Raw genomic sequence first — 26676 nt, forward strand, 5'->3', positions numbered from 1 at the left:
TTCTTTCCTCCCTTATTGTGTGGTTATGTTCGTTCTTGTGTGTAAAGAGAGGGATGTGTGTGTGTGTGTGTGTGTGTGTGTGTGTGTGTGTGTGTGTGTGTGTGTGCCAATCTCGCGCTCATTTGGTCATCTTCCTGAACCCCCTCGGAACTGGCTCCTCCTCCACATCCACGTCCCCCATGGGAAGGTCCGGCGTGGCCATGGTAACCGCAAACGGGTCGCCGTCCTCGAGCAGGTCGATGACTGTGCCGTCGTCCGTCTCGAGGCTCCACTCGGTCGTCTCGAACATGCCCTTCGGGGTGGGGCGGAAGCTGGCGAACCTCATGACGCCGCCGGCCTTGGTGCCCTTGACACGGAAGGATATGTCGATGCGGCCGTGCAGCTGGTTCATCTCGCCCGAGATCCAGGGGATCTGCTGGGCAAAGTAGATCTCGTCGCCCAGGACGGCGCGGGCCTTGTCCGAGGTGCGCAGGGCGTAGAGGGTGGCGCCGACGACGGGGCTAGACAGCTTCTGGTAGTTGAAGATGGCGACCGAGGCGACGGCGATGACGGCGGCGAAGATTGGGAGCGTGCGCGACCAGCGGAAGGTGGTCTGCTCGAGGCCTGGAGATCAAAGCAAGCGGCGGCCGCGAGGGCGGCGGCAGCAGTGGCATTGGTTAGCAGGCAGAGGTGTATATGGAAACGATCGAAGACGGGCAAGGCTTTACTTGGCAGTTCCCGGTCGGCGCGGCGTTCCATCAACGGCCCGTCGCCGGCTTTGGGCGCCGACACGAGCATGCGGTTCTGCGTCGGTCGGGCCCCGGAATTATTTTTATTTAGTGGGAATCTCCTCCCCCCGGTTGGCGTTATCCTCCGCCGCAGCAGAGGTAGCAGAGCTGATCGGGCGCCCGCCCCTTGTTGGGCTGACCTCAACAGCATGGCTGTGTGTGGCTGTGGTTGTTCTTTATCGTGGTCGTCGTCGTAGGCCGACACCCAAGTGCTGATGATCTCCCACAACGGCTCAACCCACTTCGGCAGAAAAGCTCCCGATAATCCACTACCACTGTGACCTGGAGAGTTATGCAAATACCGGTGTGTCTCATCTAAACGAGCCTGAGACTAAGCAAGCATACTCCGTAGGGCATTTGGCACCATCATTCCCGCGACTTCCTTCCAGAAACACTTGCCACAATCACGCAAAGAGGTCAAGTTTCTAGCTTCTGCCTAATTCTTTGTCCTTGACCGCGGTCACTGATTCTGACCTGCTGCTATGTCTTGCTCATATACCGCATCGCAGATTCGTTAGCCCGTGTCAGACTGGCGTCCTCTGTTCTAATTACTCTTTCCATTCACTCTGCTGGTCCGAGCAGCAAACCAGCGCAACAAAATTGAGATCTATCAAATTGTGCTATTTTAAATTAAGGAACAGCCCTCTGACCTTCTACGTATGCTAGCGCCCTGACTATGATACGGACGGTCGATGTAGGCGAACCCTGCTATGTGGGCGCCAACAAGGTCAACGCTGGTTTACGCAGGGCAGAGTTCGCTGTGGCTATTGTCGATTATACTAGTCAAAAAAAGCAATGCCCGCGGATTTGCTTCACATGGGGTTTGTATTTGCGCTGATGAATTGCGTTGGCATTATTCGCTTGCGTTGAAATATATTTGCGTTGTTGCGGGCGTTGCATGAGAGATTCGCTTGGTTCGACCGGTGAAGAAGGGCCGGGGCATGTTTACTTCGCCTCATGAAGAGGCTGTGATCTGTGATTCCCCTCATCTCAATTGGCCTCTTGTGTCTGCGAGCGCTCATCTCGTGGCGTCATGCTGCGGACTCTCTAGGGATCTGTCCCTTTATTCTCCTCCGACCATTCCGTCTCGCTCGTGCCCTTTCAGTCGAGAGACAACCGGTGTTGGGAGCTTTGGCGTCCCTTTCTTTGTCCCTGACCTTAACACACTAGGCGCGGGCCATGCTTCTTGCCATGGCGTTATTCGCTCCCCGCTCCTTTGACCGTCCAGAGGTCATTATAAGCAATCCCTCTCCTTTCCCCTTCCTCTTGGGATGCCCGTAAACCTTGGGCAGCCGAGCGGCGGCAGCAAAGAGAGAGAGAGATCCTTACCTCGACGTAGCGCATTATCCTGCGAAGAAAACAGCTCGCTGGTCAGCCGAGATGGGACACGGGCGCTCACTTCTGTTTCCCATCGGGTTCACCCTCTTCCTGCTGGCGGTTGACGCGGCCATCACCATGGGCCTGGTGTCGTCCATGGTCTCGTTCCTGCACCACAACGGCCGCGGCCCCTTTGCGGTCGCCCCTCCTGGAGGCTCCCTCTTCCTGCTCGCGGGTGAGCCGGCAAACCTCGTGACCGACCACGGCCACACGACCAATGCCGCCGGCGGGACAGCCCTGGTCCTGGTCGGCCTGGGCGGGAGCATCGCCCTGTGGCTGGAAAAGCGGGAACGCAAGAAGGTAGGCCTCCTCCTCCTCCTCCTCCTCCTCCTCCTCCTCCTCGGGTCTGACCAACGAAGCCCCGCCGAGGGCCACGCGCTGACTTTTGCAATGGCAAACAGTGGGATCGATCCTCCCCCGCTTTTCATCTCTGGACCCTCATCGTCTTCCTCAGCTGGCTTCTCACCATGGTCGCCCTCATCTACACCTTTGTCGAGACAGACAAGACGGGCGGTCAGGCGATCAACCTGGGCGTCGCCCGGGCAAACCGGCCGCCAACCAAGTACCCCGATGGCAGGTGGACACCCGAAAACTGGTATGCTTCCGTGCTAAACCTGCCGTTGGCGAGCGAGAACCAGCGGAGGATAATCGAGGGCAATCTGACCATCATGCGGGCCTGGCGGTGGAACCTGGTTGCTCTGTTTATCCTGGGATTTGCCTTGCTGGCACTGGTGGCCCTGGAACAGCTCAGGATGCGGAGGAGCGCTCAATCGGTGCGGTTCAATCACGTCAAGGAAGTTAGCGGACGTCGTGACTTCCGCTAACTTCCAGTCGAATCCTCTTGCTGCCTTGAATTGCTGCCCTGAATGAACCGAGGAATTGCTACTAAGTGTATGGACGTGTATGACTTATATCTCACTGGGCCCTCATAGGTTATACATATCAAGTTGTTGTTAGAGTGTTTCACGCTCCGCTCCGCTGCTTTCCATTCCTGTTGCTGTCGTTCGCGCGTAAAAGAACCCCGGTACAGCGCAGTTATTAATGCATCTACGGAGTATCCCCAGTTCTGAATAAGCGCCAAGAAGCAACCTCCCTGCAACCTTAACGTCATTGTGCTACCCCCAAGCTAACTGCGAGAGGCAGTGAGCAGCTACAACTACCAGAGCAGCTCCCTTGGTCTTTACCGCGTTGACACTACGAGGCGTCCTCGAATTTGTATGAGTGACCAACCCCCCCCCCCCCCCCAAAAAAAAAAAAAAGACACACCATCAAACACCAGCTACGATGGCAAAGCCAACCCCAGTAGCACGTCTACGCCGCACTTTCCACTACCCCTCCTCGGACGACGATGACGATGACGACGCTTCCACATCGCCCGCCGTCCTCGACGAGCAAGGTACGCAAACCTTCTTCTCCCAACTTCCCCCGCCAAATTCTCTCTCTTTTCTCTCCCCAGGGTTCCTTCCCTTGCCCAAAAACCAAAAAATAAAAAAAATAAAAAAATTCTAAAACAAACAAAACACAACAGAGCAAGAATCCCTGATCGCCGACCTCGCCCGGCAAAACGACCGCCGCAACCAGACCACCCACCGGCTCCTCTGCGCCCTCCCGCTCCTCTCCACCCTCCCCTTCCTGCTCGACCTCTTCCTCGCCCGCGCCGGCCGCGCCCTCCCCGCCCTCGGCCTGTCGTCGCTCCTGGCCACCGGCTGGATGCTGGCCCGCCTGGGCGTCACCGAGACCGGCTTCCCGGCCCTCGACGGCATGTACGCCCGCGGACACGGACACGGACACGGACACGGACATGGCCAGCTAGGTCGGAGCCGGAGCCGGAGTCGAAGCCGGCAGCGGCGACTAGGAGGAGTCGGAGGCGTAGGAGGACGAGGAGGACGAGGCGGCGGCGGCGGAATCCTCGGCGCATCAGTCAGCAGTGGCGCCAAGTCCCCGCTCGAGACTCACCTCCCCTGGCTCAACGTCGCCCTGGCCGCCCTGGCGCTGCTGACTGGTCTCCTGCAGCGGCTCAAGACGGGTCCTGTCGCTGCGGGCGTAAGCCCCCTGATGCTCGGGGCGCTGCCTGGCGTCGTCTATGCCGTCATTATCGGGGCCAAAGTCGTCATGGCCGGCGTCGACCCCGAGCGGGAGCTGAGCGCGTTAAAGTATGCCTATAAGGGCGCATGAACATGATTTCTCATCAGTTAAAATTTTGTATGGCATTGCGAGGCGTTCGTTGGGTAAAAGTGCGGCAGATCCAATGGGATTGATATAAGCATATTGCGGTTTTGGCATGACGGCGACATGCTGCTCTTTGCTCTGATTTCCATCCATGTCCCTCTGCTCGGTCCCCCGGAGATATGATACGTTCAAAATCCTTTTTATGTACCCCCCGAACTCCCAACGCATCAGTGCAATCCCTGCCTTCAAACGTCTATCGACTCGTTGAACCGTAACACTCCGTTACCTCTGAGCACCCCATCCACTCCTTTTGGTGACCGCGGAAAGGGGTCTGCAAGCGGGTCTGTATACTCCGGCGCCTCGGAGGACGACCCCGACTTGTCCACCACGAGCGCCAACCCATGTGCCTTGATCGAGTCCACCAACGCGGGCACCATGTCCTATCACCGTTCATTAGCAAGGTCGCCGAGGGAAATCATGTCGTCGCCGAAGACCTACCAATAACCGCTCGCAGCATATCAACCCCATGAAGTTGTTGTTCTGCGCCGTCCTCACCGCATCCTTGATCGAGACCCCCCTGTGCTGGGCTTTACGCCCTTCTTCCTCCTGCTCCTCCTGCTGCTGCTGCGGCTGCCGCCCCAGGTCGTTACAGAGAAAGACCGGGAAGTTGGGCTGCTTCCAGTTCAACGCCGTGCACACGCTCTCGTTGAACGAGCTGAACACGACCGACCGCACCGCCTCTGGGCCCTGCCCCTGCGCACGCTGGGCGCGGGCATGGTCGAACACGACCGCGAGGAGAGCGTCGACAAACGCGTTGAGGTCGGCGCTCAGTCCGAGCTCCTTCAACGCCAGCCTCTCCCGCTCTTCGGCTGTCGGGTACAGCACCTGAATGTTGACGTGCATGCCCTTCGGCAGGAGGTCGAGGGCGTCTTGAAGGGTAGTACCGCCCGACGAAGCGAGGATCTGGTGAACTGCCGCGATGTCGTCGACCGGCAGCTGGGAATGCGGCCCGTTGCCGGTGGCGGTGCGGAATTGGGCCAGAGTCAGGCGCGACACTGGCACGTCGATGCCTCCACAGCTGACTGTCCAGTGCGGCCAGAGCACCGGAACCCCATCGCTTGTTTGCTGAACGTAGATTCGCACAAAGTCCCCTGACAAGCTGGACCCAGTCACGAATGTGCTGCTGGTCATGGCAGGTGTCATGGTGGCCTTGTCGACCTGGCTAGTCGCCTTCCAGTATGTTTCAAAATCCGTTATCTCGAGCGGCTTGCCCTGGAACGGCTTGATGATCTGCACCTGGAAGGTGATCTGCCCAATGGCGCGCAGGCGTGGGTCAAACAGCGGGAGACAACAACTGCCGCTGTTGCTGCTCAGCAGAGCGCGGAACGTCGTGGGTAGCGCCACCGTCTTAGCGATAACCTTGGCGCCGTATGCCGGAAAGACATCAAAGTCGAGTGTGAACGAGTCAAAGTTGTCGATCTGGAACGAAACAAGCCGAGTATCTTCGTGAAAGGGTAGCATGATGTTCTTGGGGATGATGTCCGAGACCTTGGACGAGATCGTGAGCCTCGACGCTGGATATTTGCTGTCATGGAAGAAGGCCAGCGGCGGCTCCCCGTTCGCCCCAAAGCTGAGCTGCACAACCGTCTTCGTATCCAGGAAGTTGTGTCCATAGCGCCGAAGCGGGATGATTGGGGGCGGCAGCTCGAGTGCCGGAATTGCATCTGTGTCGAGTGACATGGGAATCGGCGCGCTGCTGCTCGTCATGGGTGGCAAGGGCCCTGGCATTTGCGGATCCGTTTTCTTTTCGTGTTGCTGCTTGAATGGGGTTAGCAACTTCATGCACTCCAGATGACCTTCCCATGCCGCGTAGTACAGGGCTGGGAGCTCCTTCTCGTCGAGGATGTTGGGATCGGCGCCAACGTCAAGAAGCGCCCGTAGACAGGGGACATTGCCTTCGCTGGCGGCATGTACGAGTGGTGTCCATCCGTAGAGCTTATCTACTTGGTCCAGATCGGCCCCATAGTTCTTAAGGAGGAGGAGGAGCTCCGGCGTCTGTCCTGACCGGGCCACTAAGTGTTGCGGGTAGAGGCCTTCGGCATCCGGCAATAACTTAGCGCCATGCTTCAGAAGAGTCTCGGCAATGGCCAGCGACCCGTGCTCGCAGGCGAGGTTGAGGGGTACGTGGTCGGTATCAGCCACAGGGTCCAAGCGGGCTGACCGTTCGAGCAGCCTGCTCACGCACTCGAGGTGTTTGTGAACGATGCAGTGGATGAGCGGGGTATAGTTGTCGTGATCGATGAGATCGATCGTTTGCGGAGCAGCTGCGTGTTTCTGTCAGCATAAGCTGTAATGTTGCGGTGTGAAGGGATTGCGCACCTGTGAGGAGGGTGTCAATCATGTCGAGCCGACCATGCATACTGGCATAGTGCAGCGGGACTCGGCCGTACACATCGGTCCTATCGACGGCTACCCCGTTCGACAGCCCATACTGGAGAACAAAGGAGTTGCCGTAGATGGCAGCCTGGTGCAGGCAATTCCGCTCGTTGATGTCGTCCTCGGACTGAATATCGACTAGTCCGGTCTCGAGCAGCAGCTGCAGAGCCTCCAGGGGCGCCCCGTTGATGGCGGATAAAAAGGTCCTCGTAAACCTCTCCACCAGAGAACTGTTGGGGTCGACCGTATCCCGCATGCGCCCCAATAGCTCTCTGAGGCTCCCCAGGTTGCCAGAAAGGACAGTGTCGAGAAGCAGCGTGTCAGCATCCCCTTCATCCGTGCCTGGTAAGTGCTGGCTGGTGACAACGTGTTCCGGGCGGGCCTCAAAGGTGACGTTATCGCCATCAGCCCAGGCGCCGATCTCCTGGAGGCTTGTCGTGGCCTGGTCGGACAACTCGCTGATGACGGTAGCATTGAAGAAAGGCTGGACCTCGACAGCCCTGGAAAGGTACAGCTCCTTTGTCTTAGATTTTGAGGTTTTGTCCCACTTTTTGAGGATCTTGGAAAAGGCCGTGCCGTTAATCTCGACGAACTGCTGTAGCTTGTTTACGTCGTTGGCGAACTGCTGGAAGCCTTCTTGAAGAGTGGCAAACTTGGCAGACCGCCTGGAGATGCCTTGGCGGGACTGCAAGACCTTTTTCTTATCGAGAAGGGTCTTGAGGCGGACTTTAAGCTGTCACGGAGTCAGCTCCGACGTCGAAACCTAAAGCACAAGACGGCATACCTCAGCTTCCTTTTGCAGATAAAACGCGTTGACCTTTTCGAGCTCTCTTTCCTAGGCATTGTGAGAAATGATCAGCATGTAATGGCAGTCGTTGGGCTTACCAGTTGGAAGAAGAAGGTCGCCTTGTTCGCCTGCAGGGCAGCCTGCGGGTCGATGAGCCCTGCAGCAGCACGTTCAGCCGCATCGTTTTGCGAATGGAGGACAGGGGTGGCCGAGAGCTTCTTGATGAGCTGTGGGTGCAGTGTCAGTCCTGTCCATGTACAGACTCGCGCTGTTCCTTAGCCCCGCTTGGTCTTTCAAATCAGCCCGGGGGCAGACCGACGCTAGCATGATCGGTCCGATGAACGATTTGGGACTCACCTTCTTGAGCGCCTTATAGTTGACGAAGCTTGCAGCATACTCGGGCACCTCGAGCTGGCGCTTCTGAATTTGCTTGCCGAACTTCCTACACGACACTTAGCAAGGGGTGGGGGGAAGGTAACCGGCTGGGCGTCCCGGAAACTCACATTGTGAAGGCGGTTGTGCCCGTGAGGCTTCAACCGACCAAGGTCACAACCTCGAGAGCGGCGGTCTCATGTAAGGTAGGCCAAGAAAACCAGAAGCGATGATTGGCTATTGGCGAAGGGCAGAGACGAGAGACTCAGAGTGAACCAATGGATTGTAATGGTGGGTACCGGCGGAACACAGGACCTGACGGAATTCCAGATGGTGAGGCGATGGAAGCATCCAGGTACCTCGTAAGCGGCTCAAGCGAAGCGTGTATCTCCGCTCACTTATCGAGACTGCTACCTCGAAGCAGCGCACGAGGCCTGGTTGCGGGTTGTCAGCTGCAAAGGGCGAAGGAGGGAGGGGCACCCGAAGCCGCAAACCGAGAGTGCAGGACTTCAAGTCGGGTCGTTGCGAGGGACTCGGGGTAGGTAACAGGAAGAAACTACTCCATGAAAGTTGTAAGAAAGGGAAAGAGCGGAGGGACGCGTTAGTGGCCCCAAAATGACCAGGCTGCTGTCTTCAATATTTCCTGGGTTTGCGAAGGTCAGGTCGTCGACGGCGGCTTCCCTGATGTGGATGCCAAGTCCGCAAACCCGTCACGTACGTTGTAGCTGGTATGTGTATATGTATGTATGTACATACCGAAACGGTCGGCGCAGAGCTTAGGCTGCCGCTGGGCCGGGTCTCGGCCGGTGGTGTGAAAGCCTCAGGACTCGAATCGCCGCCAAGCCTCGACAAACGTGGAAGCCCCGGCGAAATCGCACACCCTTATATACTAGTAGTGTATGTACTTTGATCGGACCAAAGCAGATACCGTGGCCAAGGTACTGTGTATTTACAGTACCTAGCAATCAACCTAAACGCTGAAATGATCAGGTATAATGCATGGGCTCACATTGCCCAATTGTCTTCTTCTGGGAGTTACCCTTATCGTTACAAGCTGCCAAAATCATCCAACAGGTGTGGTAGGTAAGACTTTGTAGGTATGCACAAGGTACTGTACGTGTATGAATGTATGTACAGTACATACATACGGTACAGTACATACCTACATACTCCGTACAGTACAGTGCTTTGTGGAACTATTGGAAAGTAATCTTGTATACTAGCGCATCCAAAATGGATAGGTGAACTCGCCGCATGCAGCAGCATGGTACCAACCTACTGCTCACGCTCACCCGGCCCATCAGGTTTGTTCTTGAGTCTTCCACGAGTCATAGAGCACAGTTTGATAAGCCTCGTTTAACTCCAACGTTGAACCGTTGGCACCCCCTCCGCAGTGCACTGCGCGGGATACCCGACTGGGCTTTCCAGGAGCCCAGCGCAATTTCGTGAGCCGCAAATCCCGTCACCTGGGTATGTACAGTACATACCTCTTGCCCCCCTACCAAAGCCGTCTTGACAGGGTCCAGTCGACCGGGGACGGCCTTCTTGCAGTCACTGCACCAACTTGCAGTAAACCGCCCTCTGATGCAACGGGATCTCGCAGCGCAACAACAGCCAATCGGGTGCCGCAATCCAAGCATGTGCCTCGGTTGATTCGACGTGCGAAGTCGAGTGCTCGAAAGCTAAATGCATTCCCCTCTTGCCGCTGCAATCTACTGAAGTACAACTAGTTTTTACCCCTCCGATGGGAACCTCTCGTAGGGAAAGTGGTTAAAAAATGTATGTACTGCTAGTAGGTGTGGTATATGCCAGTACGGAAAAGTGAACCGCATAACTTGTACTGACACTTTCTTGGTAACGTTCGCCGAAAAGACTTGGCAAAGCTTGCTACATCCGTAACGTCGTTCCCATCTCGAATTCTTTGACAACTTGCCAGCATGGTTCCCAAAAATACGCTGACAGGCACCAGTGTCTCTTTACTTCGGCGGAGCTGGGAGTCTGGTCATTAATGCATCGTCGTGAAGTTCAGTAGACAAAAGAAAGCCAGAGAGCATCAACGCAGTTAGAGAGAAGCGCTCGTTATATTCTCGAATTGGGTACTTTTCCTGTCAACGGTGCTCGAAACGGGAAGGTTGGTCTGAAAGAGTTGAAATATGGCACAGACAACTATCCGATCAGAGTCGAAATATCGAGATTAAGACACGCGTGTGTGACCGCAAACGAGATACTCACCCGACCTCGAGTTGACAGGCAGGGCTGTACGCAAACGAGACTCCTAGACTTGATAAAAACAAAGCGAATCCGAGAATACCAGGCACGTGCCGTCGGACCCTATTTTGCAGCGCCACTACTGCCCTCTGCCTTGCTCTTGTTATCCTCCACCAGGCTATCTGCCATCGCATCCGCCGTGGCCTGCTTCAGCCGCTCGGTATCCTCCATCTTGATCTCCTTGCTCCCCGCCGTCTTGTCCCTCAATTCCCGCTCATCGTCGCTGTCGCCCAGGCTGAAGGGGTCATTCTCCACGATCGGGTTAGGATCGACGGGGGACAGCGGCTGCCACTTGCTCGACTTGGCCGCGCCGCCAGTGCCCGCGGTGGCGGTGGCGTCCTTCGGCGGCACCCTTGGAGAGGTGTTGTAGGCATCGATGTCCTCGACCGTGTCGCGGAACGAGACTTTTCTCTCGCCTGGCTTGGGTGATTTGGAAGGCGGGGGCGGTTTGAAGAGATTTGGGTTGCTGCCGCTAGCGGGCCGTGGGGGGTGAACGGGCGCTGTTCGCCAAGTGTCAGATAGGGGCAACTCCTCCCAATAAGACGAACGAGATGGGTTTGACTTACTGCCGTCGCTGCGGAACTTCATACCCGCAAAGTCATCGCTCAGTACCTCGGGGTCCGCGTCGTAGCGGTCATAGTCGGCGCTTCTCCGCATCTGCCCCCGGGTCGGCCGCCCCAAGAACGAACTGCTTCCGTGCGCGTGGTGTTCGTCATCGTCGTCATCGTCGAACGTCTCGTCCAGCTTCTTCTTGAAATTATTGAACCACGTGTTGACCTTGCTCTGCGTCTCCAGAAACCCCTTTCGGAGGCTTTCCTTGATCAAGGGCAAGTCGTCGTCCAGGAAGCTATGTTCGCGGTCGGAAGGGTCGTCGTACGGTCCTAGACCGGGTTGCTGCCGGCTACGGGGCTGATGAGCCCGGTTGGCCGTCCTCGCTTCGTACGCGCCGACATTGTCGTAGTGCTCGGCGAGCTGACGCGCGTACAGCTCGTCGGCTTCAAGCTGCGACAGCCCGGTCGAGGTGGGGCCTACGGGGTCTGCAACAGGTCTCGGGGGCGGCGGAGGCGGCTGATCTCTCTCGGCAGCTTCCGGGTCTGTCATCTCCAGGAGTGCGTTGAACGCGGCCTCGATGCGCCCACCGCTGGCCCTAAGCACCGCCTTGATAACAGCGTTATCGACGGATGGGAATGCTTCTTTCAGGGTCTGCTGGTTCCTTTGCTCCTCGGTCAGCGGCCGGGGCGGCTTCGGCGGGGGAACATCGTTGGCCGCAGCGGCGGGCGCATTTGCCGGCGCGGGAGATGTAGTTGTAGTAGTAGTTGTAGTTGCTGTTGTTGCATCGGGCTTCGCAGTGGCGTTCTCAGCTCCCAACGCCTCTTGTTCCTGCACGTCGTCGTCGTCCATCTCGAGTGGCCTGACAGTAGTAGGGGATTCAGGCCCCGGGGGCGTCTTGATCTGCGGAATAAATACGTAGAGTGAGCCGAGACATTCTGCAGATCATGACGGACATTGAATTAAGCGATTAGGGGTAAATAGGGGTCTACTTACCGCTTCGGCCGACATTCCCAACACACGGAGCGGGAAATTGGGGAGTAGGGGCAGAAAGCAAGTTGAGGGTTGCGGTGCTGTGTCCGAGACTTGTATTCTCGAGGAAGGAGGGTCGCTCTGCCAAAGAGGTCTGTTTGGTCAGGAGGTTGCCTCTGAAGCTGTCGCATGTGCCCAAATTACGTAGCCCCTCATCCGGCCCGCCCCCTCAAGCCACATCCGGCTGACGAGTCTATCGATAAGACACGCACCTATCCACCAACAAAATAATGTGACTACTTAGGCACTCAATTAACATGATAATCACGCTCGCAAGATATCAGGATGGTACTCTCGTTTCCACAAGTGCCTAGCAAGCTCAGAGAACTTAGAAGGGATGAGAGGAGCTTGTACTGAAAAAAATAAGGCATACCAATGCCCCAAAGATAAATTGTGTCATTTTATCCGGCCCAGAAGCCGTTTCAATCAGTGAGCATCGGTACCAGTGGACATAGGCGGGACCCAATATTTTGTAACTAGAGCCATCTCACCCATGACCGAGCCGCGCAGCAGTGACGTCTCGCTTTTCCCCAAACGAGTCGCCCGCCTGTTTCCATTCGCCGTCTGGCGCTATCAGCGACGGGAAGAGAGAGGGCTGAGGACCAGCCCCCTCCCCACCAACGCAGCAACCAACCACCGTTGACAGGTGATATATACCGAGTTGTGATTTTCCAAATGCCACCATGGGCAACTCCTCGAGCCGTATAACGGCCCAAGACCAAGCCATCCTCGACCTCAAGACGCAGCGCGACAAGCTGCACCAGTACCAGCGGCGCATCACCCATCTCACCGACCGCGAGACCCAGGCGGCCCGCCAGCTGCTCGCGCGGGGCGACAAGCCGCGCGCCCTCCTCGCGCTGCGCCGGAAGAAGTACCAGGAGTCGCTGCTCGCCAAGACGGACGCCCAGCTCGAGCAGCTCGAGAAGCTCACCGCGTCGGTCGAGTTCGCGCTCATCCAGAAGGACGTCCTGTTCGGCCTGCAGCAGGGCACCAATGTCCTCAAGGAGATCCAGGCCGAGATGGGGGGGATAGAGAACGTCGAGAAGTTGATGGGGGAGACGGCCGAGGCGATCGCTTATCAACAGGTCCGTATCCATCTTCATTCCATCCCTCGTTCACTTTTCTTCTCTTCGGTGATTCCTGCCGTGGGCTATGGCGTAAACGATATGTTGGATGAGTTGCTGATGGTGTGCAAACAGGAAGTCAGCGAGATCATCGGAGGCAGGATATCCGTGCAGGAAGAAGAAGAGGTCGAGGACGAGCTTGCCGCGCTTGAGGCAGAGGTCGCTAAGAAGGAGGCGGCCGTGCAGCGGTTACCAAGTGTTCCTGATACCCAGTTACCGGTGCAGAAAGTAGCTGAGGAGGAGCGGCACCCCCGGCCGGCGGCGAAGAAAGCGCAGGCGGAGAGGCAGGCTATGCTGGCTTGATAGACAGGTGAAGGAGTTCGGGCCACAATGGTTCATATGCATGTATGGCGCAAAGGAGTTACTGATCTCTGTTGAATGATGAATGAGCTTGAAAAGCAACATTTGTCCAGGGGTTCTCGTGGTTGGAATGTCTGATTATACAGGCCGGTGTACTGTGGTATAGTTTGAGGGGCCATTGCCGACCACCATACTGCGTACCAATATAGTCACGCAGGACTATATGTCAATACTAATAGTAGACTGTACATGGAAACACGTGGCGTCTATGAATACGCTCCTGAGACAACCGCCCAATGTGTTTGTGCCGCCATTTCCATGCTCACAGATGCTGGACCAACACATCACCGCCCTCAGTCGCCATGGTAACAGTATCAGTATCCCTTTTGTAAACCCTCGACGCCTCTACGCCTCAAATGCCTGTCAACAAGTGGTCGTCGACCAGATACAGCTGATGTGCTCGAGCCGGACGAAAAGTAATGCAAAGCATTGATCCTCCCAGTGTGGACACAGACCCAGATTTCGCGCCTGATTTCACTCCACAATATGGAAATGCAACAAGTCGCTCAGCTGTGAGCGACTAACCTCGTCTAACCTAGCGACGGCGTTGGTAGGGCTGACTCCCATACGGCATAGGCGTGGCCGAACGCGAATGAGACCGGGAAACGGGCTCTCTCGCGTCATAATAAGGGCTGCCATCCGTCTGGGTGGAAGTCTCAACGCTACGCGAATGGTAAACATCAGTGCCTGGCGAGCATGGGTGGTTCATTACCTTGCATAGGAATGAACGTATTCAATCCCAACCACACGCTCCTGTCTCGGGCACCCTTGTGGTTGACGTGCAACGAAAGATATGTGCTCATCGTGAGACGGAGGACCTTCGATTCTCTCCACGACACGTTCAAGCCGTTGCCCGTGTCCACGAAACTGGCGAGCGTCGTATCGTGCAGCATCATCGGGCTGAGGCGGAGCGCCCTGCCGTTGCGTGGCAGACTGCCCGTAATACCTCGCTTCTTCGACCGGGGCTGGACGAGGCTCGTACTGCCTGGGAAATTTATTGGAGACCCGAACAAATTCGCCAAAGTCGTTTTGGAGCGCCTCAACACGCTCGTCATGCTTGGCGTCGACATATCGTCCTTCGCGCCCGTTCGTCCAGCCATGGCTGATGTGGCGGGGATGAGCCCACATCATGGGCGACGGGCGGCGATTGTTCGTATCTGGATATGCGGGCTCCATCCGCGGCCGTCTAGACGGCAAGGGATCGTCCGGGATCACGATCGGACGGAATTCCGATCTAAGGAGAGCTCCGTCATGCCCAATCCAAACCGGTCGCGTCCCAGACCCGGGGTGCGGCTCATCACGGCCTGCGCCGTTATCCCGCCAACCTTGTGCACGCGGCGAACTTGGTCCCCGGGGAGTCGTCGAGACAGTGCTAGCCCCAATTGCGCTTCCATTCTGCGGGTTAAGTAGAATGAACGGTTCCGCGGGCGGCTCAGGGGCGGCGCGCATCCGTCCGGGTTCCGAACGGTGAGAAAGCGTGATGAAACCCTCCGCAAAGTCAGGATGAACGTTGTGTGCCTCCCTGACACCACCGGCATCTTGGGGAGGGTAATGGACAGCCCTGTTGATGGGAGTATGACCATCATGGAAAGGACTTGACACAGGCGGCCGATATGAGACAGGAATCGGCGGAGGAGGATTAGGCGCCTGCGTCTCCGCAGGCTCGATGGACTGAACAAGACAATCCTTCAGGTCATGTCCATGGTAACTGACTGGCTCGACCACGGGAGCCTCATACGAAGCAGCCCGAGACCCAACTATAGGCCCGAAACGATTACTGCGCTGGTGCTCCCATGGGTGCACAGGCTGCGGCATATTGTAAGTGGCCATGGGGGCGGCCCTCTGTGACTCACTCACCCGGTTCTCCGGCTCCCGAGACACGCCTACAGCGGGCAAGGGAGAACCGTAGGGGCGGTAACTAGAATGCGTGGGCTCGCCATTTCGCCATAATTGCGGTACGTGGCCGGCGGGATCCTCCACAGGACCGTTAGATGGCACGGTGCCGTAAATTTCACGCCGCTGCCGTTCTAGCGCCTGATTCCAGGCTTGATCTCGAGCTGCCTGATAGCGTTGAAAGCCCCGATGCGCCCACTTGGCCGCTCGCTTGTCCTCCCGGGTCGGCTTTTTAATCTTCTGCGGCGCATGGCTTGCTCTGAATCCTTCGCTGCGGGTCTTGTTAATAGTCAATGAAGCCGGCGAGAGCTCCGCAGGGGGAAGCGTTTCCCTGGCCGGCCTGTCGTCCCTCGCCACTCCGTTCACGGGACTCTCGTCTTCCGACCAAGTGTCGGAAGACTCATCCTCGTCCTCGTCCTCATCTTCGTCAGACTCGTCGCTTTCGGAGTCTGAGATGACGATGACCTCGCGAAGAATCTCGTCAAGCTGGTCACGCCCTGTCTCCTCGTCTCCTCGCCACTTGACTAGGATGTCAAGACAGAGAGACTCCACAGCCTTCCTGGCGTTGACATAGGACGTTTCTTTGAGTAACTGGTCGTATCTTGTGTGGTTGTGCCGAATATGGGCAAGTACAGCCAACTGCACGCGGCGTGAAAGGGTGATATCGGCGGCAAGCCCAACGGGTGGATCCTTGCCTACTTGCTTGGACTGTGGGTTCGTGGTGAGAGGGTGCGCTTCGGGGGATCATCCGGATCACTTGACTGGTGGAATGCGTGATGTACCTACCTTGTTGAAAGCATGCTCGATGATTGCCTGGCGATCCGGGTTCGGTATACGAGGAAACAGGTCCCTTATAGCTGCGTCAGCCTGCTTATTAATGTCCTCTTGCCTCTCCGGGATAGGCTCGGGCAGGTCAGGCGCTGTCTTGACACTCTCGAGCCCGTCTTCTCCAAGGTTTGCGAGCGCCTGCTCCACAATGGTCTGCCTGAAGTGGTAGCCGACTCGGTTCAGGTGAGAGCTGAGTCTCTTGGAGAGGCCATTGGCCAACTAGATAGAGAGCATTGTTAGTACTGCGAAAGGCGCCAGCCCACACTACTGACATACCGTGACAATGAAGATCATAGCATCTTGCTCGCGAGAGAGCTCTTTGCATGCCTTTGTCAATGCTGGATTCCCAATAGGGACGAACTCGAACCCCGGAGGCGGCTCCCTCTCGTGAGTTTCCTGGTTCAGATCAGTATTCTGGCCCGCCCGGGAGACTGAATGGAGCGGTGCCGCTCAAATACCTTGAACTCGAGCTTCTTCTCCTTCTTGTCCGTGTTTGGTACAAGTTCGTACCAGACCTTGTGCTTGGAGCTGATCCTAGGCTTCTCGGGTCTCGCAACCAAACCTGGAGGCAAAGGCGCTGTCCAATCGATTAGATTTCCCCTGCGGTCTCTCTTGTGCCGCTCCTTGGCATGGTCACCGGCGCCCGGACCTGGGGCGTGTCTTTTTTCCCTTCCCATTCCGACTGGAAATCATTAGTTCACCGCAGCGAGACATACACTCAGAAACCGTGCTCGCCAAGTTCGGGGCGGGGTCAGACACAGGCTCAGCCGTTTGCGAGCGTTGTTGCCTCTGAGAGCGACAGAACTCGTACGGCCTGGCCTAAGAGTGCTCTGCCCCTTGGGTACTCTTTTGGGACGCAGGCAAGGCCACTGAGCAAGGCCTTGATGATGGAGGTGAAAGCTCAGGGGGGAGAGAAACTTGGAACGTTGTTTGCACAACGGTGGCAGCAGGGCCAAGCAGAAATAACACCAAAGGTGACCTGAACACCGAGTGGTCGATCCTGGCTGATGGAGGAATATAGCTCCGGAGAAGAAGCGCGCCAACTTTTCCAATGTAAGCTAGACCGCGCAATGAGCGATTCTCAACCGCGCTGCGGGAGAATGCCGTCGTTTTCTCTCTTCCCTTTTTTTCTCTTTGTTTGCAGCCTTAGTAGTACCCATTTCAAACGGGCACGAGAACGGCGGTGGCAACTGTGAGGCCAACTCTGTCGACGAGACGGAAAGAGCACACAACATTAAGTTGGTGAGCGCGAGTCTCGGGCACCACGAGGTCATGAAATGTGGGGCCTTGGGCACAATGGTTCCACTGCCCAATCCACGCTTGCTGACTGGTGAAATTTGCTTTGCGGAGCCAACTGGCTGCCACCTGTCAGCAACCACCTAACTCACATCATCCAACAACCCCCAATCTCAGCCAGGGCGCGAGAGCCGACAACAGCACGGCAGGTGAGGTGGGCTTCTGAACAAAAACCATGCCCAGAGTATAAATCGGCAGTTGTGTCCCTGACTACACCTTTAACACAAGAGTATCCCCCCCTTCTTTGCGAGGTAGTAGGATACAGGCATGAAATGAGATAGCATTATCGGTTGAGGACACTGCGTTCGCAAAGGCTGGGAAACCTTGAAATTCTGAGCCCATTTGGGGGTGCTCTTCCATCTTCAACTTCTGCCTCGCGAATCATGGCGGACTTTGACCTGGGTGCGGCCTTCATACCTGCTCTCCACAAACCGGCAGAGCTTTTGCCGATTGCGAAGCATCGCGAGGCCCTTCTGTATCTCGTCGAAACGTCACCCGTCACCATCGTTGTAGGCCAAACGGGGTCGGGCAAAAGCACCCAGATTCCCCAGTTTCTTGAACGTGCTGGCTGGTGCGCCGATGGCAAAATCATTGGCATTACTCAGGTGCGTGTTGATGAGAAATGTGCAATATCCATCGTCCCGGGCTAACTGAGTCGGCATGCCAGCCTCGCCGTGTCGCTGCCACGACAGTAGCTCTCAGAGTCGCCGAAGAGTTCGGGTGCGAGGTGGGTAAAGAGGTTGGCTATTCGATACGCTTCGAGGATGTCACGTCCGGGAGCACCCGCATCAAGTTCCTCACCGACGGCCTCCTGATCCGGGAGGCCCTTGTCGATCCTCTGCTCTCCCGTTACTCCGTGATTATGGTGGATGAAGCTCATGAAAGGTCCATCAGTTCCGACATCTTGCTGGGTTTGTTGAAGAAGATCCGCAAGAAGCGGCCAGACCTGAGAATCATCATCAGTAGCGCGACTCTCCAGGCCGAAGACTTCCGCAACTTCTTCTCAGAGCCCAAGGAGCAAAAGGAGGGCCCGGATGGCAAACAGAACGACGATATTGCGTCCATTATCAGTCTGGAAGGCAGGACTTACCCGATCGACATACTTTATCTCGAGACCCCGACGGAGAATTATCTCGAAAAAGCAATCTCAACCGTCTTCGAAATCCATACAAACGAACCAAAAGGCGACATCCTCGTCTTTTTGACCGGAAGAGAGGAGATTGACCAGGCTGTTCAGGCCGTCGCAGAACGCTCGGCGCAGCTGCGCGCCGGATCTCAATCCATCCTTCCCCTGCCGCTCTATGCCGGTCTCCCTGCAGATCAGCAGATGTACGTCTTCGAGGAAGCACCCGAGAACTTTCGAAAGGTCATATTCTCGACAAACGTCTCTGAGGCGTCCGTGACAATAGATGGCATCGTCTACGTCGTCGACTCCGGTTTCGTCAAGCTTCGGGCATACAACCCGAGAACAGGCATCGAGAGCCTGACCGTAACACCGGTCTCTAAGGCTTCGGCAGCACAGCGCGCAGGGCGTGCCGGTCGAACAAAACCCGGCAAGTGCTTCCGGCTGTACACCGAAGAAACATACCAAAGCCTCCCCGATTCTACTGTCCCAGAGATACAGCGTTCAAATCTCGCACCGTTCATTCTCCAGCTCAAAGCCCTGGGCATCGATAACGTCCTAAGGTTTGACTTCCTGACGCCTCCGCCGGCCGAATTGATGATCAGAGCGCTCGAGCTGCTCTACTCGCTCGGCGCACTGGACGACTATGCCAAGCTCACCAGGCCTCTCGGGCTACGAATGGCTGAGCTAGCCGTGGAGCCAATGATGGCGAAAACATTGCTCTCGGCTCCGTCTTTCGGCTGCTTGAGCGAGATATTGACGATAGCAGCCATGACCAGCCTTGGCGGAAACATCTGGATCCAGCACGAAGGGGAAAAGAAAAAGACAGAGTCCGCCAGGTGGAAGTTTGCCGCTGAGGAAGGGGATCATCTTACACTTCTGAACGTCTACCAGGCTTTTGTGACTAAGGGGCGGAAAGAATCCCGTTTCTGTCACGAGAACCTCCTCAATTTCAAGCTCATGGAGCGGGCGGTCAGCATCCGTGCCCAGCTGAAGCGGTACCTTGAACGATTTGGCATCAATGTCGACGAGTCGCTCGCGCCGCACTCGACCTCGGCGCCGGCAAGTAACAAAGCGGAGCAGATCCGGCGGTGTCTGACAGCGGGCTACTTTGCGCATGCCGCGAGGATGCAGCCAGACGGGACCTTCCGCAATGTCTCGGGAACGACGGTGCTCCACGCCCATCCGAGCTCCATCATGTTTAACCGCAAGGCGGACTGGGTCATTTTCCACGAGGTCGTGGAGACCGGGAACAAGACGTTTATACGGGACATTAGCCGGATCGAAAAGGCCTGGCTACTCGAGTACGCGCCGGAATTCTACAAAAGCAGCTGAGGTCGCCGGCTTGGTGTCGTGTAGGCTGCGCCCGGATCGAGCCGGAGAAATTTCAGGCTCCGCAGTTGCTGCTTTCCTCCCGAATCACCATCGGCCGGAAACTAATGGCGGGATCGATTGGATTTCTTCTTCACGAGGGCATCCCCTGCATAACAACTGCACATGTTTTATGACTGGCTCGACTTTGATACCTCCCTAAGTTTTGTCTGCCTCACCCTGGTTGGTGTCGAGTTCGAGATGCCGAGCTGGCGGAGCATCTCTGGGACAGGAAGGGAATAGCATTTCTGTATTCTGTACTCGGTCGAGTAGCGGTACCATGTTTCGGAGCAAGCCAGGGTCTTGATGAAGATCGTAGTGTAGTGGCGTGCTTGGCTGGTTCTGGAGCAACTGTCTCATCGCCTTCTCTCAATTACCCCGTTCAATATATATATATATGTACCCTGACTAGGCTTGAACTGAGATGAGCAGGCCGAGCTACCCTAGAGGATCATTTCGGGGGAGAAAACGGCGCTTGTCAATAGTTAATGTGTAACAAGCTCTTGGTCGATTTCTTGCCTGATTCTTGACTTCTTTTTGTTCACTTATGTCTCTTGTTCGTTTTCTGTTTCCTCTGCTCCATGCTCTGTTACTGCGCACTTCCATGACTTTTCTCTTTTTTTTTTTTTTTTTTTGTGACTTGTTGACATTATTGAGACAAAACACGATTAGGACCCAAATGCCGCAATTGAGAGCTAAAAGTTAACTCGAGATAACTCTGCCCCACTGTGTGCATAACGGATGCACCTCGGCTGACAGGCCAGTTGTGCTGCGTAACTTCCCCGCTTCTTCACGCGAATTGTCACAACCGTCAGAGTACGAAGGAATTCAGACGAGCCGTGGCCATGGGACCAGTAGCTTTCAGACCGGCTCTTGTTTCAAGCGATAAGCATGCAGCAAAACAAGACGCGACGGGATGAGAAACACGGCGCAATGGGACGGATCGCTGAAACAAACACACGCTCCGTTCTCGCCTCGGATGCGCAGCAAACGGACTCGGTGAGAGAACGCTCAGGCTATGGCAAAAGCATCCGTTTTAAGGGTGAGTGGGTTGCCCCTTTGTAATCTGTACAATAAGCGATGGGCTTGAAACCACGGTTATTACTCTAATGCATAGTTTATTTTCTTCTGCTACGACGCGAGATTGGCACCATTGGGCGGGCCTTCTGTTCCTGCATCTGGGCCGGGACTTTGCAGACTACTACGCATTACAGGCGCACCAGTCCTCTTGGCAGCAGGCCAACGCAACGGTGCGAAGCCGCGTTGCAGCTGCGGCTGCGATAGCTTACAGTAAAAAACCGGGTCTCCTGATCCTGATTGGGCGCCTAAGCTTTCAACAGCGACTCTGCCCCTGGCAGATGTCCACACGGTGGACCCGCAGCGTAACCCCTTTTGATTGAGACGAAATTAGCAATTTCTATTCGCTCGCTGGCGACGCCCAGAGTCAACGGGGGGAGAAACAGCAGAAGCGGTGGACAGCCGGCGGGCGGATAGCATCTCCATCCCTGGTAAATACCTTCCCTTCTCCTAACGGAGATTTGGGACCGGCACAGCAGGTAGGGGGGTACCTTGATCGTGCTACCGCTTTCAGGGCCTCGCCTGCGGAAGCACGCCGCTCCTTCTTCCTCCGGCACTGTAAAACCTAATCCCTAATTCACCTACAACCACTCTCCTTTCACCTTCCGCTCTTTTTGCACCAACTTCCGGAGGAGCGATCTCGACTCCGAGGCCAGACGGCTACTGCCAACTTCACATCGTCTCCAGACGTGTGATCAGTCATTCCTTGACCCGTCTCACCTGCCAGCAGCGGTACCATTCCTTTGCACGCGACACTGACACGAGGCAAACGGCCTCTCACGTCAACGACACTCTTTTTTAGAACTGCGCCTTTGGGTTTCGTGGTGGACGAACCTCAAACGCGTCCGCTCATTTACGAAAAACGCGCTGCTTGGCTTTCCTGCGTCAATTGCGCCATCCTCGGACATTGATTGATTGACACTTGCCCGGACACCGCTTTTCTCAATCCGTCTATGACAACGAGTCTGGACTCGATCTCTTGCAGTACGACTGTTACGACAAGACGGAGTTCGCGCTACTCAAGAAGGTCGACACATTCTCCAGCTCACCTACTCCCCCGGACGCCAATTGAAACATCCTGCTGTCGAGCTATCGGTCTCGTGACCTCGCCAGGCCATTAGTCTCGACCCAAGGGAGCATCTCGTGGGAAGAAACAGGGTAACGGCGATGGAGGGCCGGTACGTTGAGAGTGCCTACGCGATGGGCCCTCGGATTCCGGTCAGGCGGCGTGCCGCCATTAGCACGACGGTATCGACCCTGGGATTCCGAGTCCCCTCTCGGATTTTAGTTGCACGGGCGGATTCGGATGAGTGCAAGAATCCGAACGGCTGTACGAAGCCAATTGGCGCGAGCACGACAACTATTGCCATTGTTCTTGGAATCTTGTAAGAAAGCCTGGCAGCTTGTAGTATACTGGTCGGTCCCGTCGAGCTGACCCTCGTCCGCAGCATTCCTTTTGTCGTGGCCATCAGCGTTCTGTTCTACCTCCACCGGAGAAATGTGAGGAAACAAAGACAGGAAGATCTCCATGATCCCCACAAGTCGTTGGATTTCGGGTTAGAAGGAGGCGGCCCCGCCAAGGAGTCGCGCAAAAATCTCATCAGCAGGGAGAAGGAAGGCGGCCAGCGCTTCAACCGTCAGCAGATGTCGATGGATATGAATCTGTCCAGCCCCTACCTTCTCCCCCCGGACGCCCACAACTCGCGCGAATCTCTCAACTCGCTGGCCAAGTCGCTTCAACAGAACGAGGACCCTTACAAGCCAGTGGCCCAATACGCCGGGAGCGATGTTGGCTCAATTCGTTCCTTCCGCAGGGGAAATGAGGCCCCTTCCGTGTACAGCCGTTCGCGTCAGAATTCGATCCCCATGTCGCCTCTTCAGCCTCCTGAGCCTAGCCACACGAGACCGGAGCAGCCTCTGCCAGAATCCGCCGGCAGCCCCGCAGGCGCCCCGACCAACGGACCTCTGCCGCCCATTGGAACTGCGGTTTCGGACTCGCCCGACGGACAGAATGACAAATCGGCAATTGGCACTGCGATCCAAGAACCGCCCGCTGCCGTGCCGAAGTCGCTCACCGTGCCGCAGCCGTCGCGTTCTCAGCCGAGCCCGCCTGACTCCGGAGTGGCTGTGGAGTACGGTGATGCAGGCAGAAACCCGTTCGAGAAGCCGGTGGCCCAGGAGGTGGAAACTCCAACAGAGCCCTCCGCCGTCGGCCTCGGGCTCTCCTCTTCTCCGCCCCAACCCCAGCGAGCATCTATCCGGTCGTCGACCTCTTCGTACAAGAGCCGAGCCGCGAGTCCCCCCCCGCAGAAAGAGCAGAATGCCCCGATGTCGGCCCCGGTCATTGAGGAGCCGCGGCCTGTCGGCGACTACGACTTCGACTTTGCGGAAATGCCAGAGATGCCTCAAGACCGGCGTTCTCCGTCCCCTTCTCCGGCAAATCACAATAGCAGCCAACTCGATGTGGACGAGCCGAGGGGCCGGAACATGCAGAGGACTTCGCACTTGTTCGAGCAGCAGAACACGGCCAGTCAGGGTGGCTTGGGTGTTCCTCAGCAGGACAACCGTCGTCTCTCGGTTGGTTTCCGCCCACTCCCGCCGGATGATATCATGGAGTCGGAAGACCCCGAGTACAGGGCGAACCGCATTCGGTCCTTCTACAAAGAGTACTTCGACGACACAAAGGCTGAGGATAGACCGCCAGTGCCGCCGATGCCGCCAATGGGGCAGAACGGCCACCAGCACCAACATCATCAGAGCAACGCGAGCTACTACGAGGACTACGACGCCAACTACATCCAGGATGCCCCCTACTTCGATCCTGCCACCAACTCGTTTGTCATGCCGTATGCGCAGCCCGTCTCCCGCAGGGCTATGACTCCTCCCCCGTCCGGCCAGAGGTTCCCGGGTCCAAGGGGACCCCCCCGAGGCTCGCATGGATCTCAGGCCAGCGCGAGGTTCCCGCCCAATATGCGTGGACCCCCTCGGCCGGGCTCGTCCGTCTCCAACCAGCTCGGCGGGCCCTCTCGTCCGGGATCTGCGGCCTCGGGTCCCTACGGCCGCGTCCGCGCCGGCTCTGCCATGTCGGGCAGCCGCTCCGGTAGCCGCGCGCCCAAGAAACCAGTGCCCCCTCCTGCCGACCTTCCGACGCTCCCTACCCCGTCCAAGCTTGCTGACGACTCCTTTGCCCTCTTGAACGCCGCCGACTTTGCACCGCCAGAGACGTTCGCGGAGCGCGCCCGCGGCCGCTCGCAGAGCCCCTCTGGGGAGCGTCGCCCTTACAGGATGCCCGTCCCTGCCCATTCGCCACTAGCCAGTTCCTATGACGAGCTCCCTGCGCTTCCGAGCCCGTAAGTTTTCTTTTCTTGATGCCGTATCATTGGTTCCCGGGAACCCCGAGTCTCGCTAACGCGTGAGCAGGCATCTCCTCCGCAAGTCGGGCACCTTCACTGCCCTTGATTTTGCGCCGCCCCGCAAGTTTGCCGACCCCGAGACCGCCAGCGATGCCGGCTCGATCCGGAGCAACCGCAGCGGTCTTTCGGCCTTGCACGTCAACGCCATCCGCAACGGTGCGGGACGTGTTAGTAGATTGCCCGGCGACCAGGTCTTCACCCAAGCGGCCCTGAGCAAGACGCTCAAGCCGCAATGGGGCATGCGTGACTAAACCACCGCTTTTGGCCTACTGTTCCCCGTTTGGTTTCAATCACGTTCATCTGAACTGGTTTTTGCTGGCCCGCAATCACTAACGCTACGTCTTCCCCCCCCTTTGAATTCCAGGGCCAAGTGTCAGGCGGCCTGATGGCGTATACTACACAAGTCGGTGTCTTCGGTGTCATGTCACGTCAACATCTCTTTGCAGCATGTCTCGGGCGTCCTAGTATCGTTCGCTTGTGTTTCTCTTTTCTTCTCTTCTGGTCACTTCGTTTCTTCCCCTTGGACTATGAAAAGAGCAGGCGACTGGGCAAGCAAGTCTCCCTCCCTGTTTCACGCCTCATGTCTACATACATAGGCGCCTGAGCATGATGACCTCCCTCTCGAGTACGGCATCCAGCTACACTTGTACCTTGGCGGTGTCTGTCTGTACATACGGGGTATTACAAGCATGGCGTGTGGAAACATTTCTCTTGTCGAGGATTCGGTTGGCGATCGCATTCTGACACAACTCTTCACACACACACACATATATATAGACTGGAGAGGAGATTGGGAGGTTGGGCTCTCGGATAATGCTATTGAATTGGTCTATTCAGCGCGAGGCGCTCTCACTCTTGCTCTCCGTGATACTGTTGCGACAGGACATGCAACGTGAAGAATGAAAGAAACCATCCAGGCAAGCGTTGTTTCCGCACGAGCTAATTGAGCATCATATCACCTAGTCATCGTACACGATGGCCGTCCTCGATAGCTGTTTCGATTCTCATGCTCCTTAGCGCCTCAGCGTACTATTTCAGCTTGAACACATTGTTGACGACACCCATTGCTTTGGTTTTGCCCGAGTCGAGTCAAGGTACTCGACCGTTTGCGCTGTCACGTCCCGGTAAGTCCAGCCACATTGTACCGAAGCGGGTACAAAGGAAATAGAGGCGAGAAGGGGGAGGGAGGGTAGATTGGTTGAACATTCCGGAACATATGAACTTCGGAAAAGGACTCAATGATCCGATGCAGCTCATCCCCAAGTATCTTGGACGGCCACCAGCTGAGACGCTCTGCGTTGGGGCGCACGTTGTTCTCGCAGAACAAGAGAGATCATGTCAGAGTCTGCTCTGTGCTCACACAGTATAATTAACTCATTCGCATTATCGCTAGCAAAACAAAGAACACCGGGAAAGGAAGGGGTTCACTTCTTTGAAAACAAGGAGAGAGAAAAGAAGAAAAAAAGGGAGGCACGAGCCCGTAAACAACCAGGGTCCCGCCTCTGCTACAGGAATCGATGGCGTCCCCCGAGCTGGGAGATGCTATTTGCCTTCTCACACAGCAGGGCCTCGCCGTGCGGGCAGTAGTAGTGTAGGAGCAGTGCTTGCACAGCCTCGAGCGGTCTGCCGCGACTCTCGAAGTCGGTAAGTCACCCTCGGGCCGATGGCAGCCACCAACGCCGACGGTCTCATAGCCCAGGATGGGCGGGAACTCGGCGATGAACTCGCCTTCGTTGGATGTGCTGGTGAGGGAAAGCATGTCGGTAGTGTAGGCTACTGCAGAGAGCTCAGGGGGGCTGTCTCGTTGCCTGGCCAGGTCCGTCCGTCAGGGGGGTGTCGGTCCAGTGACCAGGGGCAGTCCCGTGTGACTTGTACTGTACTGATGGAGAACCTAAAAAGGGGGCGGGGGAGGAAAAGGGGGGAGAACACGTCAGACTCTCGACAGGCCTGTTCCGCACACACAACTGAAATCCTTGGGCCTCTTGTGCCCTGATTAGTGCGGTGAGGCCCAGGTCAGCCGCCGTGGAAGACCAGCACAGTTTTCTCCTTCGAAGCAGGATACAAATCTGGCCAAGTCGCTGTTCCGAGACGAGAGGCGAGTGCTGGTTGAGAATCTACTGAGCTCAACTCCTTTATATCCTGAGGGAGCTTGGGAAGGGAGCCCCATCTTCATGGTGTTGAGGTTGATGCCAAGCGGCTGGAGCGTTGGGAACAATGGAGGAGACACAGACAGGCTGAGACGGAGAGAGAGTGACTGATCCGACCCCAACTGAGCGCAGCCAAGATTAAGAAATGGTGTGGGTTGAGGAGAGGAATCAGCTCTTCTATGACGGGACCGGGGCCGGGACCGGGAACTGAAACGGCACCACAAAGTCGAAGGAATAAACAGCGTTTTAATGACTACTACTCCGTACTGCGGGAGACAATTCCAACC

At 56.6% G+C, this 26676-nt stretch overlaps 10 protein-coding genes across 10 annotated transcripts; 5 read left to right on the forward strand and 5 right to left on the reverse strand.

The window, feature by feature from the left end:
• Positions 1-118: 118 nt before the first annotated feature.
• MYCTH_2130787 (uncharacterized protein) lies at positions 119-918 on the reverse strand (the record flags this gene model as incomplete). The annotated part of the gene is made up of 2 exons (XM_003666813.1): positions 119-603; positions 708-918. 2 exons carry the CDS (start codon positions 916-918, stop codon positions 119-121), a joined length of 696 nt encoding a protein of 231 aa, XP_003666861.1.
• A 1229-nt stretch (positions 919-2147) lies between these two features.
• Positions 2148-2968, forward strand: MYCTH_57800 (uncharacterized protein; the record flags this gene model as incomplete). Its single annotated transcript, XM_003666814.1, has 2 exons — positions 2148-2444; positions 2546-2968. The coding sequence occupies 2 exons, from the start codon at positions 2148-2150 to the stop codon at positions 2966-2968; spliced, it is 720 nt and encodes a 239-aa protein (XP_003666862.1).
• Positions 2969-3395: 427 nt separating this feature from the next.
• MYCTH_2311946 (uncharacterized protein) lies at positions 3396-4543 on the forward strand. Its single transcript, XM_003666815.1, has 2 exons — positions 3396-3540; positions 3673-4543. The coding sequence occupies exons 1-2, from the start codon at positions 3429-3431 to the stop codon at positions 4317-4319; spliced, it is 759 nt and encodes a 252-aa protein (XP_003666863.1). The 5' UTR covers positions 3396-3428; the 3' UTR covers positions 4320-4543.
• Positions 4544-7518: 2975 nt separating this feature from the next.
• MYCTH_2311951 (uncharacterized protein) lies at positions 7519-8089 on the reverse strand. The gene is made up of 3 exons (XM_003666816.1): positions 8040-8089; positions 7894-7978; positions 7519-7763 (listed from the first exon to the last, which is right to left on the reverse strand). Coding segments are annotated over exons 1-3 (246 nt in total). The 5' UTR covers positions 8042-8089; the 3' UTR covers positions 7519-7604.
• Positions 8090-9702: 1613 nt separating this feature from the next.
• On the reverse strand, positions 9703-11885 carry MYCTH_2311953 (uncharacterized protein). The gene is made up of 2 exons (XM_003666817.1): positions 11722-11885; positions 9703-11628 (listed from the first exon to the last, which is right to left on the reverse strand). The coding sequence occupies exons 1-2, from the start codon at positions 11734-11736 to the stop codon at positions 10240-10242; spliced, it is 1404 nt and encodes a 467-aa protein (XP_003666865.1). The 5' UTR covers positions 11737-11885; the 3' UTR covers positions 9703-10239.
• A 364-nt stretch (positions 11886-12249) lies between these two features.
• Positions 12250-13294, forward strand: MYCTH_2311956 (uncharacterized protein). The gene is made up of 2 exons (XM_003666818.1): positions 12250-12842; positions 12957-13294. The coding sequence occupies exons 1-2, from the start codon at positions 12441-12443 to the stop codon at positions 13182-13184; spliced, it is 630 nt and encodes a 209-aa protein (XP_003666866.1). The 5' UTR covers positions 12250-12440; the 3' UTR covers positions 13185-13294.
• Positions 13295-13949: 655 nt separating this feature from the next.
• Positions 13950-16639, reverse strand: MYCTH_117428 (uncharacterized protein; the record flags this gene model as incomplete). Its single annotated transcript, XM_003666819.1, has 3 exons — positions 13950-15842; positions 15921-16181; positions 16421-16639. The coding sequence occupies 3 exons, from the start codon at positions 16637-16639 to the stop codon at positions 13950-13952; spliced, it is 2373 nt and encodes a 790-aa protein (XP_003666867.1).
• Positions 16640-17382: 743 nt separating this feature from the next.
• Positions 17383-19814, forward strand: MYCTH_2311958 (uncharacterized protein). Its single transcript, XM_003666820.1, has 2 exons — positions 17383-17863; positions 17926-19814. Exons 1-2 carry the CDS (start codon positions 17642-17644, stop codon positions 19714-19716), a joined length of 2013 nt encoding a protein of 670 aa, XP_003666868.1. The 5' UTR covers positions 17383-17641; the 3' UTR covers positions 19717-19814.
• A 1883-nt stretch (positions 19815-21697) lies between these two features.
• Positions 21698-24712, forward strand: MYCTH_2311961 (uncharacterized protein). Its single transcript, XM_003666821.1, has 3 exons — positions 21698-22214; positions 22278-24179; positions 24250-24712. Exons 1-3 carry the CDS (start codon positions 21997-21999, stop codon positions 24491-24493), a joined length of 2364 nt encoding a protein of 787 aa, XP_003666869.1. The 5' UTR covers positions 21698-21996; the 3' UTR covers positions 24494-24712.
• Positions 24713-25747: 1035 nt separating this feature from the next.
• Positions 25748-26001, reverse strand: MYCTH_2130796 (uncharacterized protein; the record flags this gene model as incomplete). Its single annotated transcript, XM_003666822.1, has 2 exons — positions 25748-25876; positions 25921-26001. 2 exons carry the CDS (start codon positions 25999-26001, stop codon positions 25748-25750), a joined length of 210 nt encoding a protein of 69 aa, XP_003666870.1.
• Positions 26002-26676: the final 675 nt, after the last annotated feature.

This window comes from Thermothelomyces thermophilus, chromosome 7 (assembly GCF_000226095.1).
Source record: "Thermothelomyces thermophilus ATCC 42464 chromosome 7, complete sequence".
In the NCBI taxonomy this organism is placed as follows: Eukaryota; Fungi; Ascomycota; class Sordariomycetes; order Sordariales; family Chaetomiaceae; genus Thermothelomyces; species Thermothelomyces thermophilus.